The sequence below is a fragment of the Vulpes vulpes genome, chromosome 4, assembly GCF_048418805.1.
Source record: "Vulpes vulpes isolate BD-2025 chromosome 4, VulVul3, whole genome shotgun sequence".
Taxonomy (NCBI): Eukaryota; Metazoa; Chordata; class Mammalia; order Carnivora; family Canidae; genus Vulpes; species Vulpes vulpes.
Genome location: NC_132783.1, coordinates 4,754,898 through 4,774,665, shown reverse-complemented (window position 1 = coordinate 4,774,665; position 19,768 = coordinate 4,754,898). Strand labels below are relative to the sequence as shown.

The window sequence follows — 19,768 nt, the reverse complement described above, 5'->3', positions numbered from 1 at the left end:
TTTGACTTTACTTCCTTAAGTAACAAATTCTGAAAGTAACATAACAACGTGAGAGTAAGAAATGACCATAAGTTTAAGGCAGAATTAAGAACATGAAAGACATTTTTATGGTGCTTTTAGATTTTAGGAAATGGAATGCATGATGATAAAAGAACATGCAGTTATATAATCACAATGTTAATTACTATGACAAAAGTAAGATTAGTTTCTCTTGTTTTTAAGAAAAATTAAAATGAGAGAAAAATAACTGGCTTGCTTGCATTTTTCTTAGGGTTATACTCATTTATACTTTGTTATTTTATTATAGCTGCAGGGTATTTCAATTTTTGTAGTATTTAACCTGAATTAGCAGCTTTGAAATCCTGTTTCACATCTCTCAGAGATTAATAAATCTTCAAAGCTAAAGTTTTAAAAGCCATTGAATCCTAATTACATTTTTATTTCTGAATTCTTTTCAAACATCAAACATTTTTTGAAAGAATTAGCCAATGCCTGCTGGTGACCAGGTGTTCTTAAGCTTAAGACTATAAAAACAATAAGTGGCTATAAAGACCTGACCTTCAAAGTCATATCTCTAGGAAGTGTGCAAATATAATTTTTAGGGCATGTGGAGGCAAAAACAATAGTAGTTATCCATAGCCCACCCGCCCCATCCCAGCATATATAATGATCTCAAATCTTTATAAATGGGACATAGCCTGAAAATTCAAGTAGAAGATTATTAGATGTATTTCAGCAGCAAAAGTTTTTGTGAACCTAAACCAGCATGTTTAAAGCGCCTTATGATAGTTTAAAAGCAAATTATTTGCCATTATGTATTATCTTAGTTTTTCTGCATATTTTTATTCAACACATTCCCAGTAACACTCATTAATTTTAAAATAAGTATATGTAAGAAATATGTTTATATTTCTTTTCAAAATAGTTTAAATTTAACAGGTGCCAAAGTTATTAGTTTGCTTTTTTATTCTTCTCCCAAAGCATTTTACCAGGGGAAAGTGCTACTCAACCTCCTGTGTCTACTTCAAAGAGAATTTTGGTCATCAAAACTTTAGGTTCCCTCCACAGTTTCTCAAGTTAATGTTATTAAAATGATACCTTATTGAAAATATAAAAACTTAAATGTTTTTTCACAGGAAAAGTTCATAGTAGGTCATTTGACTTCATTTCCTTCGTCAAGATGCATTTACTGACATGAACTGGGGATGGGGGGGGGGCAGTGAAAGAGAAAAATGAGAGGGGAGGGGGGGGAAGAGGGAGGGCAGAGACTGAAACTCCCCAGCTTTCTTACATTCTAAAGTTAAGATATTCCATGGAAATATTCTTTCCTCAGAATCTGATGGACTGCTTAAATTTAGAAGTAATAGAAACTGTATCTAAGAGAAACTTATGAAACCTAATGAATAAAAAGCCATTCATTCATTCAATATATTAATTTAATAAACATTGAGTATCTATTCTGCTTATAGTCAGTGAAACACACACACACACACACACACACACACACACACACAAATTTCAAATCTAGGCAGAGAAGGGAGTCAAGTACATCGATTCCAATGGTGTGATGAGTTCTACAAAAAAGGTGCACCCAAGATGGTCAAGATATTCAGGGATCAGGGGAAGGTTTCTGGAAGAGGGGACTTTTGAACTCAGTCTTGAATGTTGGGTAGAAATTTGTTATGTTGAAAGTAGAAGAGGAATGGGCAGGGAAAATATAATTTCCGTAATCCACAGTGTGTGAAATGAAATAACAGCATCTTTGTTGTTGTTGTTGTTGTCAAACTACTGGAAAAAATTTAAAAAGACAATATGGTTGCAGAGAAAGTGGAAGTGCTCATTTATAGCTGGAGAAAAGACAGCAGATTATGCAAAGCATTGTGTTATACAGGGGAGTTTGGATTTATCCAACTAGAAAAAAATAAGTAAATGTAAAGCTGTGGAAGACTTTTACTATATTTGTTTCAGAAAGAACATTCTGGGGAAACATGTGAAGGCTGAAATACAGGTAGACAGGACATTAAACTTTTGTTAAGAGGCAAGAAATAAGACTGAACTGACAGGTAACAATAGAAGAGAGAAGTTAGTAAATATTTTAGACCAGAGCATAGACAGACATAAGCCATGAGGAAGAAAAGTATCTACGGTCTTTACTGTAGTGTTTGCCACACTTTCAGTTTTTACTATAGGAAAATGATGCTAAGGGGAATATGTCAACAAGTACACAGAATCAGTGATAGATAAATCCAGCCATTAAAACCAAAGCCTTAAAAAAAATAAAAAATAAATAAAACCAAAGCCTTCAATTTATTGGTATATACACTGACTTTTGAAAAAAAAAGCAAGACATGACTTTTCTTATGTAAACTATCAAATGTTTATTTCATTTCCATTTAAAGTATTTTCAAGTAAAAATATGGACAAAAAAAACATACAAAGGTTGAAGCAACTAGAAGCATGACGGGTATGCATATACATAAGTACAATCGATATCAAATTCATTGCAAAATTGAGTGACACCATATTGCACCAAAATTTATTCCATACAAAAAACACATGTGTCAAGACTTTCTATCAGATGAAAGCACTCTTATTTCATAATATCTTACCACTTACACAAATAGCCCATAAACACCATCTGGCAGTGTGATTGCTGCACAAGAACTCTCCCCAGAGGGAAATCATTAAGCTGTAGAAAAATCCTTTTTATTTCACATATCACATGATGGTATAGACATCAGTGCCAGAGGACCTTAAGAAACACAACACAATCCACACATGAACGTCCCTTTGCACCATTTATATTTTCATAGTTAAATATCTAAATAAATCGTTACTCCTAATATGGTTGGAATGTAGATGCATAAAAGGAATTTTGCTGTTTAAGAATTTATCGATATAAGACATTGTGTAAAATTTGTACAAAATACACACAGACCCCTTTACCGTGTTTTACCACCATAATGCCACAGTGAAGAAACCCTACCACAGATGAGGAGCACTGGGGATACTGCCCCTCAGTTAGGGGGATGGTACAAGGCCATGACAAACATTCGAGAGTCAAGTTAAGGGGATAGAGCTGGTCTATAAATTAGAATTGAAGCATAGATCAGAGATGGCTGACAGCACAACCCTCCAGAGCATTCTGACTACCATTTTTTCCCACCGGGCTAACCTGACTCCATGGATGCAAATTATTGATGCTTGCCATAGAATGTCAGAGGCATTTAAATACGTTCATATACAGTACCTAATAATATGCTGATATGAACATACCAGCACATATATTTTCTATCCCTTGATAACTGAAAAACAAGTCACTATTCCTAGGCAGATTTTAACACGAAGCTCACTAAATCTATTTTTAACAAAGTAAATACAGATATACATATGATAAGAAGACACGAAAAACTCATCATGAAATGAATTCTGAGTCAATAGCTAAATACCGTCTCTACCAGTGCATCACTACTAGCTAATCCATACTAAAATAAGTATATATTAAAAAAAAAAAAAACTCTGTGAAATCTGGAGTCAAATCTTTGTCAGAAAAGTAGGACAAATTAATTTGTCAAGGACTCAATACAGGAGCCCATTTGTTACCTTTTTCTGATTTGTATTTATTATAAAGCACATCTACATGTCTGTTCACCAATTTGGCACTGAGAGAAGACTTCTATATTTCATGGTACTGAGCAATGCACTCTCAACACATCTGATGCTTACATTTGCAAAGTTCTCAAAATGTTGGGGGGGCGGGTACCACTGAAAACTCATTACTATTATATTGCAACATTTCTACGAAGAAATGGAAACTTGAAGCCTATGCCTGTGTTGAAAATAACATTGGCCCCAGATATCCTCAAAGAGGAAAGTCATATATCACTCTCTGCTCATGGATAATGTCAAAAGAAGAATCTGGTTTTCAAGATGTGAGTTATCAACAGTTTAGCTCCAGATTTATAGCGTTAGTCGTACTATTTGCAAGGGAAAACTATTAGGTAAAAAGTTTCTCCAAGGGAGAAGATCAAAAACAACCCAAGACCACTTAAAATCTTTAGAGGATTCTTGTGGTTTGTGTAGTAACCATAGATATATATTGTTTTTTTTTCTTCCAGAGAAATTAAAAAGTGCTATATGGTAGTGTTTGAAAAATCATTAAAACAACAGTAGCTTAATGTAGATCACTCCTATTCTGTTAAAAGCATACGCTCATTGCAAACAATCTATTCCCCCAAAGTATTATTTTACTTTAATATAATATTCTTTATATTACATTAGTCAGTAAATGGAAATTTGGAATGAAGGAGAAATTCTAGGGAAAAAATAATTCATAAATCTTTTGAAATAAGCTCAAACCTACAACCAGGGAACCACATTGCATTGCCTCCAGGTGTAACACAAATGAGCTTCTGAGCATGTACTGAAGACTGTTAACTAGGAGTAAGTGAGGTCTTCTCTTCACAATCATCATCTAAGACCCATCACAATGCAACCAATGATACAGATGTAACATCCAATGGCCTAATATGTTTTGCCACAGGATTCTGTGCAAGGTACACCGTCACACAAGGTGCTCAAAATAGTCACTTCTGCAAAAGACATTAACTGTGCATCAGTCTTTTTTGCTTGTTTCTTCAGTTTTCAGCATGACCTTTAAAGACTTCAAGAGGTAATAAGGACTCCGCAAACAAATCTTCTAACCAATAAATTAATTCACTTGAAAGTCATACTTTTAAAAAAGTCAGTAGTGTGTATGTTGAGGGAAAAACAAGTATGTCCACTTTCAAACCAGTGCATCCATCTGCATGGCTCTCAAAGGCCTACTACTCCACAGTTTTCTTGAGAGAATATTTATTAAACTGTTAAGGCTGTTATTGGTACCATAAATATACCCTTGATCCAAGAGTTGAAATACACACATGTAATAGATAACTACTTGAGATAACCATCCCCCAGTGATATTTTAAAGCCAATGGTAACAAAGAGAGCTGAGGACTCCCAAGGAAGTAAACCAAGTGGCAGTTTCACGCTAAAGATATCTAGAGTCATTGAACATAAATTCAAATTAAGATTCACTCCCATTTAGAGGATACCATGTCCAAATAGGACAAATAAAACAAAGGAAACAATTGATTGATCTAAAAGACAAAAACAGAAATGGTTCAGAAAGATCAAGCTAATATCCTTAGGAGATTGCAAAGGACAATATCTCACAACATGGAAAACTGGTGAACTTTGTGAGACTAGGATTTACATTTGAGAATTTGTAGTGTATCTAAGAATAGACCAAGCATTTATTTTTAGACATAATCAACTGATTTGAAAATGCAACAAAAAGAAGTAAGAATTATCTTCAAAATTTGGTTAAGATACCTTTTTAAGTACAGTACTAAAACTACCAGAGGTTACACTTTTAAGTATCATATATATTGATATACATTTAAAAATACTGTTTATGAGAAAATTAACCTAAAATATATTTATAGGTAATAAGTTTTTATCTTATAGATTATGTAAACAGAAGCTGTCAAGATGTCTCATTATCTTCTCTCTAATTTATATCTGCTACAAGTTTCTTCTTGCCAGTTACACATTGTCATGCTTTAATTCCTGACTTTAAATTGTTAGCAAAGTAAAATATACTCTGTAAACATTGTCAGCACCAACATACAGCATGTCGTGTAGGGTAGAATGAAGCAAGATTATATTTAAGTAAAATCAATCTTTTAGGCCCCTGCATTCAAATCCTCAATCTCGCTATGTTTCTTTCCTAAGTAAGAAAAAGAGTTACAGGGACCCCTGGGTGGCTCAGTGGTTGAGCATCTGCCTTTGGCCCAGGGCATGATCCTGGGGTCCCAGGATCCAGTCCCATATCAAGCTCCCTGCATGGAGCCTGCTTCTCCCTCTGCCTCTCTCTCTCTCTCTCTCTCTCTCTCTGTCTCTCATGAATAAATAAATAAAATATTTTTAAAAAATTTTGTTTTTCTATCATTCAGAACTTAATCATAAAATATGTCAGAAGTGACCCCTCTCCTTATATGTCACAAGATATATATTATGAGAAAACCATTTATAGTTATATTTAGATACTTCAATTAACTCAAAACTTTATTATTTAAAAATATATTCTATAAATGGCCCATGTTTATTTCTACTAGAAAAAATAATGGAAGTTATTTTACCATATTCTCAGAGACTGATACAGATTTTGTAGGGCCAGAAATGTATACAATTTTTCTGATCTTCTTCAAGAAAGAAACAAAATACAAATTTTCTAATTCAACATTAGGTACAGGACCTTGGAAGGGCCATATCTAAGCGAGGGGCACTGAAGCTACTTTCCATCAGCTACTCAGGACATCCACATATGCACAACAGTTCTTTTTTAATTTTTCTCTGACTCTGCTGCATAATAAGTTACATCAAAATATCATTACTTCCAGTCACATGCTATCTTTCATTTCTTGCTACTCTGACCGTCAGTATTTTATCTTTTCATAACCTATAACTCAATTATAAGAAATCCACTATAGGGCAAAGATGCCCTCTTTCGTGGTTGGCATTACATTCGTCTACAAATAGAGATAAAATAATGAGTTTCCTGAAGACTGATTACAGTTCATAAAAAAATATGTTAAGTAATTATACTCAGGTTAACTATCTGTTAATATAGCAACTGGGGACACAATTTTACCAGACACATAAAATTACCCAGAAATGTGTTTCAAAGTACATGTTAGAGAAAATGCTATGCATTGCTAATGTAACCTAATAATCTATCCTACTCCTGTGCCAGCAGAGATGGGAAAGATACAGTATAAGCACATATGTATATTTGTGGGTACACAGGCCTAACATTTATGTTGGGTACTGGAGTCTGCCATCTTTTCTAGAACAAATCTTTAATCTCCTGAAGAAAGACAAGAATAGGCTCTATTTCCAGTTGATCTAAACATTTATAAGAGTCCAGTTTTCCACAATCAACCAAAGAAAAATCTTGGGAAAATAATCTAACATTTAAAAAAATGAGTCCAAAAATTTACTGAAATATTTATAATTGCATAAGGAGAATCAGTCCATTTTTTAATCAAATTGTTTTAGCTTTGGAAGTCTTTAACTAAATCTGTTTAATTTTCAATTAAATACTGGAGACTCCATGTTACCAAAAAGCAGTACATTTGAAAATAGTATATTAGTCGTCTTAAACTGTACTGGCCACTTTTACTTTTTGTGGTATAATAAACTCATAATATGTATATGAACATTTGAATATCCACACTGGTGCAAGTATATTGCATGTCATGGTTTATATATAATTCTCTATATACATAATTTTAATTATACGAGAAAAAAATTTACTTAGTATAAATAAAACATACATATTACTGTGCAGGAGAGTTTTCAACTAGAATGGTTTGATGCAATACCATCTGAATAAAAATTATGAATATTAATTTCCTGATTATAGAAACCCTGCGTCTTTCTGTGATGTATCGTGCAAGTAAGTTGAAGTACAACTTAATCTTTATCACTTAAAAAAAAAAATATTGACCAACTAACTCTCTGTCTGGTTAAAATGGCATTACAGTAGCTTTAGAAATTTAACAATGCAAAAATCATTTTTGAAAATGATGGAAAATATAAGTATGAGTTCTAGCTGGCTTTTACAATGTCATATTTAAAAAGAAATTAAAACAAAAAATAAAGAAATAAAATGAGACCTACCTGCCACTGTAGATATAAGTACATTACTCTCAGGAATAATCAAGACCTGTACAAACTTCTCTATAAGATTTTACTGGTTTTTTTTTTTTTCACTACAAAAAAAAACGAAACAAAAACAAAACCCATGAAAAACCTCAAGAAGAGTTTGCTGGTTTATATTACATGGGCTTAGACTGTAGGAAAAAAAACAACATAAGGACAATCTATTTTTACCCCAGCAACAATAGAGTGGCAAGAGATGTAGACAAATGGATAGAAGAAGCAGAGACTACAGATCAAATTTGAAAACCATATGGTAAGAGAAAAAGGAAAGAATTTTTATGAATTCACTTAGAGACCCAAATACTAGATTTGACTGAAAAAAATGTCAATCTTGGATGCGTATTAAATATTATCGAGATCAAAAACTGAAATTAAAAAAAAAACTGAAATTAGTGAATTGGAATTGCCTCAAATTATAAATCATCATTTCTGTTTTGGTCAATTGTCTATGAACTATCAGCTCTTAATGATTTTAATCAGCAAAATTCCTTAAAAACTTGTTACTTTTAAAATCAGGGGATGAAACAGTCTGGTATGACTATTTAATCTTGGAGGTATGTAAATAACAGTTTACACATTCCATCATTATATTACATTCAAAATTCCACAATATTTTCTAAACCTACCATAAAAACATCTGTCTGAATACATATACATACAGTTTCTCCTTTTGACGAATTTGTTATCAGTTATCTCTTTCTCAAGTTGAATGATAATTAAGGTAAGGAAACTACTGACAAAGCTGAGATAAAGAAGTGGAAAATTTTTAGAAATACTCGTTGTAAATCTTATTTAGCAGTGACATTTCTTCCTCAATTTTTTCTGTAAATATATGCCTTTTCCTAATTAATCTGGACAGTTTCATTTGAAGGGATACTTTAACGAATATAAAATATATAAAGAAAACATACAAACTATCAAAATTTGTCATGATGTAAAAATAACTTATGATATTAAAAAATTATTCCTAATTACTAACACTGCATATAGATATGATTATAGGATCGGGCATAATATTTTGGGTATTTTCTCTCTTGTTGACTTCTCTCTTATATGAACATTGCAATTTGAAGATTTAAAAATGCATATATTTAGATATATTATCAAGGAAGTAAATTATCTGTAATTGTACTTAAGAGGCTTTAATACCAAACTGAAGTATTGTTTTGCTCTTAGAAAGATGATACATCCTTTCCTAGTCAAATGGGCTGCCATGAAAACAAAGTGGCCCATAACCTTGGAGTGAAATGAAAATGAGTGAAAAAAATCTTAATGTAATCAATTATCAAGAATTTTTAGACATAATTCCTGGATTTTTCTCATAAACAATAGCCTCTAGAAGCTCTTCTTTAATATATTCCTTAAAATTAGGCCTATCCCTTCTGTCTTTTGTTCAAAATGCTCTAGATATAATGCATTAAAAGATGAATGACATCTAAGTTGGTATCTAAGGGGAAGCAATGCAATGACAACATAAAATAAATTTCTTTCCCTCCTCAGTCTATAATGATGACGTATGCTTCCCCCCCACCAAAGAGTAGAAAACACTTTTCACAGTATAGTCATCTACAGCATATAAAAATTGTTTCTATAAAAGCCATATATACAGAAAACATCTCAGTGTTCATGATAAAATATGTTATAAAGGCCACTAAAGTAATAGTTCATTCTGTAGTCATTTTCTTCCAACTTCATGTAGGTATCAGGGATTCCAAAATTATGTGAACTCATGGAATGCTTTGCATATCAGCTTTCAGTAACTACATGGAGTTAGAACTAAAGTTCTTAGAAACCAGCTTGAATACACTAAAAGATATTAATAGCAATAACAGATTCCTTTAGTCCATCACCAAAGTTGCAATCCTCTAGATTTTCATGAAATGAAGATCCACATTTTGTTTTAGCCTTTTGGGCAGAAACAAGGCCATGCATAGATCACCAAGATTTCAAATGCATTAATTCATAATTTATCACAATCTTCTTCTGGTACAACTTCCAGTATTATTTGTAATGTTCTGGTTATTTTGTCTACAAAGAAATAAAGAAGAGAAATTAAAAATGCACGGAACTCAGGAATGCGTAAAGACAGCAAAATGTGAATTATTTGGAGTTGAATACTGAAAACATACAACCGCCTATTTCATGAGCACTTTCAAGAATTATTTACTTCATTAGAATCCCATCATGCTCAATTAATTTATTTGTCACTTCTGTAACTTCCCATGATGGCTTCTTAGCAAGAATACATTAATATTTTGTATTCAAATAGGAACTTTTATTCAGAAGCCAGGGGGCTGAAAATATTTTGAGGCAATAGAACCAAGTATAAATAAATGTTCAAAAATATACTCCATATTCGGTTTAAAACTGGTTTGTTGTTTTAGTACCTATGAGATTACAACCAATTCCTCAGAAAAAGCAAAAGACTCATACTCTAACATCCTGCTCAAACTTGTAGCATATTTCTGAGTAAAACACATTATGTCCCAGGGCCTTATCATCTCATCTGCAGAACGAGGGACTTGGGAGTCCATCAGCAAGATGGAGGGCTAGGAGGTCCCAACACTTGTCTCACCACAAAAACAACAACAAAACAAAACAAAACAAAAACACAAGCAAACAAACAAAAAACCAAGAACAATAAATAAATAGCTACAAACTGAAGAAAACAGATCGGGGAAATTTCTAAACAACAAGGAAAAGGGGACAAAAATCTAGCAGAGCTAAAAAAAAAAAAAATTGAGGACGCCTACATAGAAATGTAAAGAAAGTATTCTGCCTGCATCACCCTATTCCCCCAGTCAGAATCTGGAGGACCCCACCAAGGCTTGGTGTTGTGGAACGGTGCAGCTTTAGCTACATAGACTTCCCACAGTCCTCCTCAATGATGGTCCCAGCTGATGGGGCACTGAGCACCCCCACTCCACATCTGCTCCCAGAGGCTGGGGCTCGTGCTGAGGTGAGACTTGCCTGTATGGGGCCTTCGGTGTTGATGTGCCCCACTCTCAAGGATGGGGCACCATGGCACATCACCACACACAAGACTGGAGCTGCCACTGTTCTTAGTCCACTCCAGCCCCAGACTGGGGCTTTGTCCCATAATCGTTGAGGAAACCTCTCCTCCCTTGAGCCCTGCCCTCAGGGTCCCAAGTTACTCTCTGGCTGTCATTTTTGGGGCTATGCTACTGTTGCCCTGAGTCCCCCTCCAACAACCTTCCCAGGTCAAGAATCTGAATGATAATTGCCAAGACAGTCTTTTACTGGCCTTACTCCTACCCCTCAGTTCCAGGCCCTGGCTCTGACTCATCACTGCCAGGGGCACTGCCACTATCCTAAGAGTCACTCACTTCCTGTTTCCCAAGTCACACCTTGGTTACCATTACTGGGGCGGTGCTGCTGTTGCCCTGAGAACCCCATCCCAGGTCAGGGCTCTGAACTGTCATTGATGAGATGGGCTCTTGCTGCCTTAATCACTATCCTGTGGGTTCCTGGTCACAGTTCTGACCCATCATTGCTAGGGGCACTGCCACTACTGTAGGCTCCACCCCTCAGGTTTCAAGTTGGGGCTCTGACCTATCATTGCTGGAAAAAGGCTACTGCTGCCTTTAACTCTACTGCTCAGGTCCTGAGTTGGAGCTCTGAAATGTCATTGCCAAGGCAGGGCTGCCACTGCTCTGTGTCCAGATCCCTACATGTGCCTTTAACAGATCACTACCAGAGTTGTGCTGTTGCTATCTTATGAGTATACTGGTGCCAGAAGTGAGACTTTCACCCACATCCTCAAACTGCTCTACGACAACACTTTGTTATTCCAGAACCCTTGCCACTGCTGTATTCCCTCCAACCACCAAGAGTCACAGTGGTGACTCCTTAGCTAGAACTTCCTTCCATGGGGGAAAAAAAAAATCTCAGTAAGGAAATCAGCAGATTTCTCAGCAGAAAAATTGCAGACCAGGAGAGAATGGGATGATATATTCATAGCGCTCAAAGAAAAAAAAAAAAAAGAAAAAAAAAACTGCCGTCAACCAAGAATACTCTATCCAGAAAAGCTATCATTTGGAAACAAAGGGGACTAAAGACTTTCCCAGACAAACAAAAGCTGAGGGAATTTATAGCCAATAGACCTGCCTACAAGAAATGCTAAAGAGAATTCTTCAAGATAAAAAAAGTAACATAAAAACAAGTGAAAGTATAAAAGTCACTGGTGAAGGCAAATATATAGTCAAATTCAACTCTTATATTGCAATGGTAGTGTGTGAATCACTTTGAAATCTGCCATATGAGTTAAGAGATGAAAGTGGTGAAAGTAGCTATAGGTACAATATTTTGTTAATGGACATACAATGTAAAAACATGAAAATTGGGACATCAAAATAAATTTTGTGTGCGGGGGCAAGTAAATGAGTAAAACTTTACTATGGAATTGAATTTAAGTTGTTATCAGCTTAGGGATCCCTGGGTGGTGCAGTGGTTTAGCGCCTGCCTTCGGCCCAGGGCGATCCTGGAGACCCGGGATCGAATCCCACGTCGGGCTCTCAGTGCATGGAGCCTGCTTCTCCCTCTGCCTATGTCTCTGCCTCTCTCTCTCTCTCTCTCTATGACTATCATAAATAAATAAAAAATTTTTTAAAAAGTTGTTATCAGCTTAAAGTAGATGGTTATATCTATAAGATGAAAGCCTCATGGTAACCACAGAGTAAAAACCCATAATAGATACATAAATGATAAGGAGAAATGAATAAAAACAACCACTACAAAATATCATCAACTTGTAAAGAAAAAAAGCAACACAGGAAGAAAGAAACAGAGGAACTACAAAATAATCAGAGTACAATTAACAAAATGCCAATAGCAAGTCTTTATGTATCAATAATTACTGTAAATGTCTTAATTTCTAACTAAAAGATGCAGAGTGGCTGAATTGATTTTTTTAAAAAGATTCATCTGTACACTATCTATAAGACACATTTAGCCATTAAGGGCACTCACATGCTGAAAGTGAAGGGATGAAAAAAGATAATTCAAGCAAATGGAAACCAAGAGAGAGTAGGGGTAGCTATACTTATATCAGATCCTAAACCAAAAATGGTAAAAAGAAACAAAGAAGTCATTATATAATGATAAAGGGGTCAATTCATCAAAAAGATATAATAATTATAATCATAATCATCTATGTACCCAATACTGGAGCACTTAAATATATCGAGTAATTATTAATAGATATCAAGAAGAAATAGACAGCAATAGTGGGGAAATTGATGACTCCAGTTTTTTTTTTAAGATTTTATTCATTTATTCATGAAAGACAATGAGAGAGAGAGAGAGAGAGGCAGAGACACAAGCAGAGGGAGAAGCCGGCTCCATGCAGGGAGCCCAACGTGGGACTCTATCCCGAGTCTCCAGGATCGTGCCCTGAGCTGAAGGCAGCACTAAACTGCTGAGCCACCCGACTGCCCGATGACTCCAGTTTCAATATGGATATATCATCCAGACAGAAAAATCATTAAGGAAATAATGGATTTAAATGACACTTTAGACTAAACAGACTGAACAGACATACATAGAACGTTCCATCCAACAACAGCAAAATACACATTCTTTTCAAGAACACACCAAACATTCTCCAGGATGATCACATAATAGGTCACAAAACATGTTAGCAAATTTAAGAGGATTGAAATTGTACCTAGTATCCCTCCAACCACACAGTATGAAGATCAAATCAATAAAGAAAATTGGTTGAATTGATCGAATCAAAAGAAAAGCTAAACAATTCACAAATATGTAGAGATTCTCCTGAACAACCAATAGGTTGAAGAAGAAATCAAAAAGGAAATCAAGAAATATATTCAAATAAAAGAACCCAGAAGGACAACATATCTAAACCTGTGGGATGCCGCAAAAGCAGTTCTAAAAGGGAAGTTTATAGCGAGACAGATCTCAAATAACTTAACTTTGCACCTCAAGGAAGTAGACAAAGAAGAACAAAGCCCAAAGTTAGCAGAAGGAAGGAAATAACAAAGATCAGAGCAGAAATAAATAAAATAGAGACAGAAAAACAAACAAAAATATCAATGAAATTAAGAACTGATTCTTTGAAAAGATAAACCTTTATCTAGATTAACTAAGAAGAAGACTCAAAAAATAAAGCCAAAAAGAAAGAAAAGGTGCTTGTGTGGCTCATTCAGTCAAGTATCTGACTCTTGATTTGAGCTCAGGTCATGATCTCAGGGTTATGAGATTGAGTCCTGCATTGGGCTCTGCACTGGGCATGCAGCCTGCTTAAGATTCTCTCTCTCCTTCTCCCTCTGCCCCTCCACCACCCCTTTCTCTCTCTCTGTCTCTTTCTTAAAAAAAATAAAAAATAAAAAAGGAGACATTACAACTGATACAAAGTATTATGAGAGACTTCTATGGACAATTATATGCCAACAAACTGAATAACCTAGAATAAATGGATAAATTCCTAGAAAAATATGGTCTCCCAAGATTAAATTAGGAAGAAGGAGAAAATCTAAATAAACCAATATCAAGTAAGGAGATCAAATCAGTAATAAAAAAAAAAAACCTCCCAACACAGAAAAGCCTAGGAATAGATGCTTGCAGTGATAAATTCTGGGAAACCTTCAAAGAAATATTAACACCAATCCTTCTAACTGTTTAGCAAGTAAAATTCAACAACATAATAAAAGGATAATTTACCTATGGTCAAGCAGGATTTATCTGTGGGATGCAAGGATATATCAAACGCATACTGGAAGTCCTAGCCAGAGCAATTGAGCAAGAAAAATGAAACAAATCATATTCATATTAGAAAGAAGTAAAACTATCTCTTTTCATAGATGGGTGATCTTATACATAGAAAACCCTAAAAAGGGATCCCTGGGTGGCTCAGTGGTTTAGTGTCTGCCTTTGGCCCAGGGCATGATCCTGAAGTCCCAGGATAGAGTCCCACATCGGGCTCCCTGCATGGAGCCCGATTCTCCCTCTGCCTGTGTCTCTGCCTCTGTGTGTGTGTGTGTGTGTGTGTGTGTGTGTCTCATGAATAAATAAATAAAATCTTTAAAAAAAAAAAGAAAAGAAAACCCTAAAAACCTCACTAAAAAAAACTGTTATAACTAATACATGAATTTCATAAAATTGCGGAACACAAAACCAACATACAGAAATCAGTTGCATTTCTATACAGTAACAATAAATTATCTGAAAGAGAAATTAAGAAAGCAATTCCATTTACAGTAGCATCAAAAACAATAAAATATTTAGGAATAAATTTAACCAAGAAGGTGAAAGACCCACACACTGACAATTACAAGACGTTAATGAAAGAGATTAAGAAGATATAGATAAATGGAAAGAGATCTCATGTTCCTAAATTGGAAGAATTAATATTGTGAAAATGTCCACATGAACCAAGGTGATCCACAGATTCAATGCAATCTCAAACAAATTCCAATGACATTTTTCACAGAAATAGGAAAAAACTATCCTAAAATTTATTTGGAACTGCAAAAGACCCTGAATAGCCAAAGCAAACCTGAAAAGAAGAACTAAGCTGGAGGCATCACAATACTTGATTTCAAGCCATATTACAAAACCGCAATAATCAAAGGTACTGGCATAATAAGGGGCTCACAGATTAGAAGAACAGAATAGAGAGCCTATATACAAACCCATATATGTACACCCACCCTTATATATATAGTAAACTAATTTTTGACAAGGTGCCAGGAACATGCAATGGGGAAAGGACAATCTCTTTAATTAATGGTTCTAGGAATACTGGGTATCCACATGCAAAAGAATGAAACTCTAGTGTGGACCCCCACCTTACACCATTCACAAAAATTAACTCAAAATGGATCAAAGATTTAAATGTAAGATCTGAGATCATAAAATTCCTAGAAGAAAAAAAATTCCTAGAAGAAAATATAGGGAAAAAGATCCTTGACATCAGTCTAGGCAATAATTTCTTGGATAAGTCATCAAAAGCACAGGCAATGAAAACAAGTGGGACTATATTAAACTAGACAGCTCTGCTCAGCAAAGGAAACAATCAACAAATTGAAAAAATATTGTGAAATAAAATAATTCAAAAATAAAAGTGGGAGAAAATTATTTATTTCAATAATTTGAAATAAAAGTGGGAGAAAATATTCACAAATCATATGTCTGATAAGGGACTATTATCCGCAATTGATCAAGAACTCACACAACTCAATACCAAAAAAAAAAAAAAAAAAAGGAAAGAAAGAAAATAATCCAATTAAAAAGACCAAAAACCTGAATAGACTTTTTTTTTCAAAAAAGACATACAAATGGCCAACAGGTGTATGAATGGTGTTCAACATCAGTAATCACCAGGGAAATGCAAATCAAAACCATAATGCGGCATTACCTTCCACCTGTTAGGATAGCTTTTACCAAAAAGAGATAAAAAAAATATTAGTGGGGTTGTGAAGGAAAGGCAACCCTTATACACTACTGGTGGGAATGTAAATTGGTTATAACCATTATGGAAAACCTAATGGCAGTTCCTCAAAAAATTAAAAATTGAACTACCTGTGATCCAGCAATCCTATTCCCAGTTATGTGTGCAAAGAAGTTGAAGTCAGTATCTCAAAGGTAAAGGTGTATCTTCAAGCTATGTTAACTGCAACATCATTCACAAAAGCCAAGATATGGAAGCAACCAAAGTGTTCATCAACGGAAAAATGAATAAAGAAGATGTTATTACGGACTATATTTATCCGTGAGAAAGAAGGAAATCCTGCCATTTGCAACAACATTATGCTAAGTGAGGTAAGTCAGAGAAAGACAAATACTGCATAATAGCTCTTACATTATGGAATCTAAAAAAAAAAAAAAATGAGCTTGTTGAATGATTATTACCGGGGACTAGAGGGCTAGGAAATTGGAGAGATGTTGTTTAAGAGTATAACCTCGGTTATGGATGTCTAATGTACAACGTAGTGATGACAGTCAACAGTACAATAAATCACAAACTTGCTAAGACACTACCTCTGAGCCGTCCTCAACACACCTAATGCTGGTGTAGTAATCATATTGCGATATACAAATGTACTAGACCAACACATACACCTTAAACTCCTATAATGTCATAATGTAAATCACATCTCCATCAAAAAAAATAATATTAATAACTTTTTAAAAAAAAGAAGGGACTTGGATTCAAAAGTAGTTCTCAAAGTGTAATCCCTGAACTGGGAATAGCCTGAGTTATCAGAAACGCAACTTTTCAAAACACAATCCCAGACCTACTAAATCAGAAACTTAAAGGTAGGAGGCCCACAAAACTGTGATTCTGCTAGACACTAAAATGTAGAAACCAGCGGGCTAGATGATTTCTAAGGTCATTTTATCTTGGCAGTCCTAGAATTCTGTGATGCTAGTTTCCCAGGGTGTTCATTCGTGTTCATCTCTTGATCTCTGTAATCCATCCCTATAGAACCTCTTCAGACTGCTACGGGTCCTGGAGCCTCTAGGGCCTGTCTTCTCGATAGTGTCAGACCCGCATCGTCGCTCACCCAGACACACAATCATCCTCCTCTTTCATGACTTGTCACCTGGAATAGTCCCTTCCAAGAAGCAGTATTTAACTTCACTTAAAAAAAAAAAAGGTATATTTTTCATCCACTGCCTTAGAAGAGTGTTCCCCAAAGTTGTTTTCCTCCACACACTCATTTTCGTAAGATACATTAATTATAAAGAGCTCGGGACAATTCTGGCAAATGGTAAACTCCCTGTAAATGTTTCTTGAATAAATTATATGTATTACAGCCTGCTCTACACTGAGATATATGTGGAAGACAAGTGAGTGCTCAAGAGTAATAAAAGTCCACATTTACAGAAAAGGGAATTGGTAAAATTATCTGAGAAAAACAGATTGTTAAAAAAAAAAAAAGAAAGAAAAAAGAAAAACAGATTGTTGAAAAGGAAGTACCAATCAGCAGTATGGGATATATGGCTTTTGTAAGCAGAGAAGGAGCCAGGGCTATCCGATAGGTTGAAACAGTAGGAGATTTTAGGCATTTTCAGTGGTGGATTGCAAAGCATTGGGGTTAAATTTACATCCTCTCCATCTCTTCCTCCCTGAACTAATCCCTACAATGATTGACGTGCCTGTGTGTGTGTGTGTGTGTGTGTGTGTGTGTGTGTGTGTGTGACTATTCATGCACTTATCTCCCGAACAAAAGCCTTTCCCAAATGTCTGTTTCTGCATTCTGGACCCCCAGACATCTTATTTCCCCATGTCACAGAACTGTATCAGCTCCAGATAAAAGAAGAGCAACTCGGGGATCCTGATGCTTTGCTAGTGACATTCTTTGCTTTGTGACATTCTCCTTTCTGAAAGCTCCATTTAGGTCTTCTATTCTAATAGGACATATGAGGCCAAAGAATCTGTTTTCCAGTTCCGCACACCCATTCTCTTCTTCCGTGTTCAAATTGTCCTATTACGTTCTCTCCTATGATTTAAATCTGCTCTTGGGATCCTGAGATTTAAATAATTCTCCTCATAATGGAGGTTCGGCCAGAGTGACTGACTGTGGCCCTGATTTAGCCATTGGAACTACACCAGCTTTTCCTTCTAGGTCACCTCCAAAGGTGAGATCAGATAGGGGTACTCTCAGCAACCCAACAAGCCTCTGTGGAAGCTTCCTGCTTGCCCACAGAGAATGCGGACCATGTGGCATTCAGCTGCTTCCACGCTCTTATGATCACATGAGCCTTTTGACTTTGGGGATAGTCAACTCCATGATACTACTCACTCTCTCTCTCTAAATTAATATAATATAATATAATATAATTATTATAAATAAATATATGCTTATAGATATATAAAATATATATTTACTATTATATTATCAATTTATAAGTTTTATATAATTTATATATATAAATTATCTACTTGAGAGAGAAAGAGCACAAGAGAGGGCACAAGAAGGGGAGAGGCAGAGGAAGAGAAAGAAGCAGAGAAAGAAGCAGACTCCCCACTGATCAGGAGCCCCCATGTAGGGCTCAACAGATCCCAGGACCACAACCTGAGCCAAAGACAGACGCTTAATCAATGGAGCCACCCAGGTGCTCCTCCATGACATCATCCTTTTAGGTAAAGTGGAGCCAACAAGCCTACACTTGGTGTTTTCAGGAACTGCAAGCTACAAGAAGAGCAAACAGCAATTGCAGTGTTTGCAGCTTTACTTTTTCATGTTCAGTAGTTTTGAATTCGGCTGAAACAACAAGTGACTTTGCAAAATCCGATTCACCCAACCACACTTGGTACAAGCATGGGTCCTGCAGCCAAAACTGAGTAAGTCTGTGAAGCATTAGAACAAAACCAATCTTCCCCACAAGTCAGAGTAAAACTAATAGCACATATTTTTTTGTTAAAGTCTTCCAAATCTTTTCACACGCATGGTCTCGTTTTATTTATCCTTACAACGAAGGTGCTTCGGGCCCCTAAGAAATGTAGGGCCAGCTTAGCTAACTTAAAATATCGTACCACAGTCTTCACGAAGAGCCAGTCACGTGCCATCAGGCAACCTTCAGTGAGGCATCGTAAGGCAGGTTGCCAATGCCACACCGTAAGCAGCATATGCTTTCAGGACCCTGCAACTGCAAAGTCATTGTCTACAGAGATGGACTGTGATGCTTTTGCCTGGCGCTGTTCGGTGTGATGCTTTGTAATCAAAGGTGTTGCCTCAACACTACTATCTGCCATATCTTGCTTTAGCAAGAGGGATCCACTCCCAGTCAACCCAGTCATCTGGGCTGTGACACAGTCTGGCTGATAAATGGAGGCAGCCAAGCAAAACAGCTACCGCCAGCCCTCGCCGGAGCTTGCCAGCTCCAGCTACCCCCATGTATTTGAGTCGGTCAGTGGGGTGTCTGCCCCATTTTCCCTGGTGAGAAGCTCGTGTTTCTATAAATAAATAAATAAATACCCAGAAAAATTCACGACTCTGTCGCAGATGGC

General features: G+C 35.7%; 1 protein-coding gene across 1 annotated transcript in view; it reads right to left on the bottom strand.

Moving 5' to 3' along the window:
• Window positions 1-6,371: 6,371 nt before the first annotated feature.
• SLC7A11 (solute carrier family 7 member 11) overlaps window positions 6,372-19,768 on the bottom strand; it is a 79,366-nt gene continuing 65,969 nt past the window's right edge. Inside the window, exon 12 of the mRNA XM_026018455.2 lies at window positions 6,372-9,798. Within this exon, the coding sequence (XP_025874240.1) occupies window positions 9,731-9,798 (68 nt within the window). The 3' untranslated portion in view covers window positions 6,372-9,730. The remainder of the gene's footprint in view (window positions 9,799-19,768) is intronic.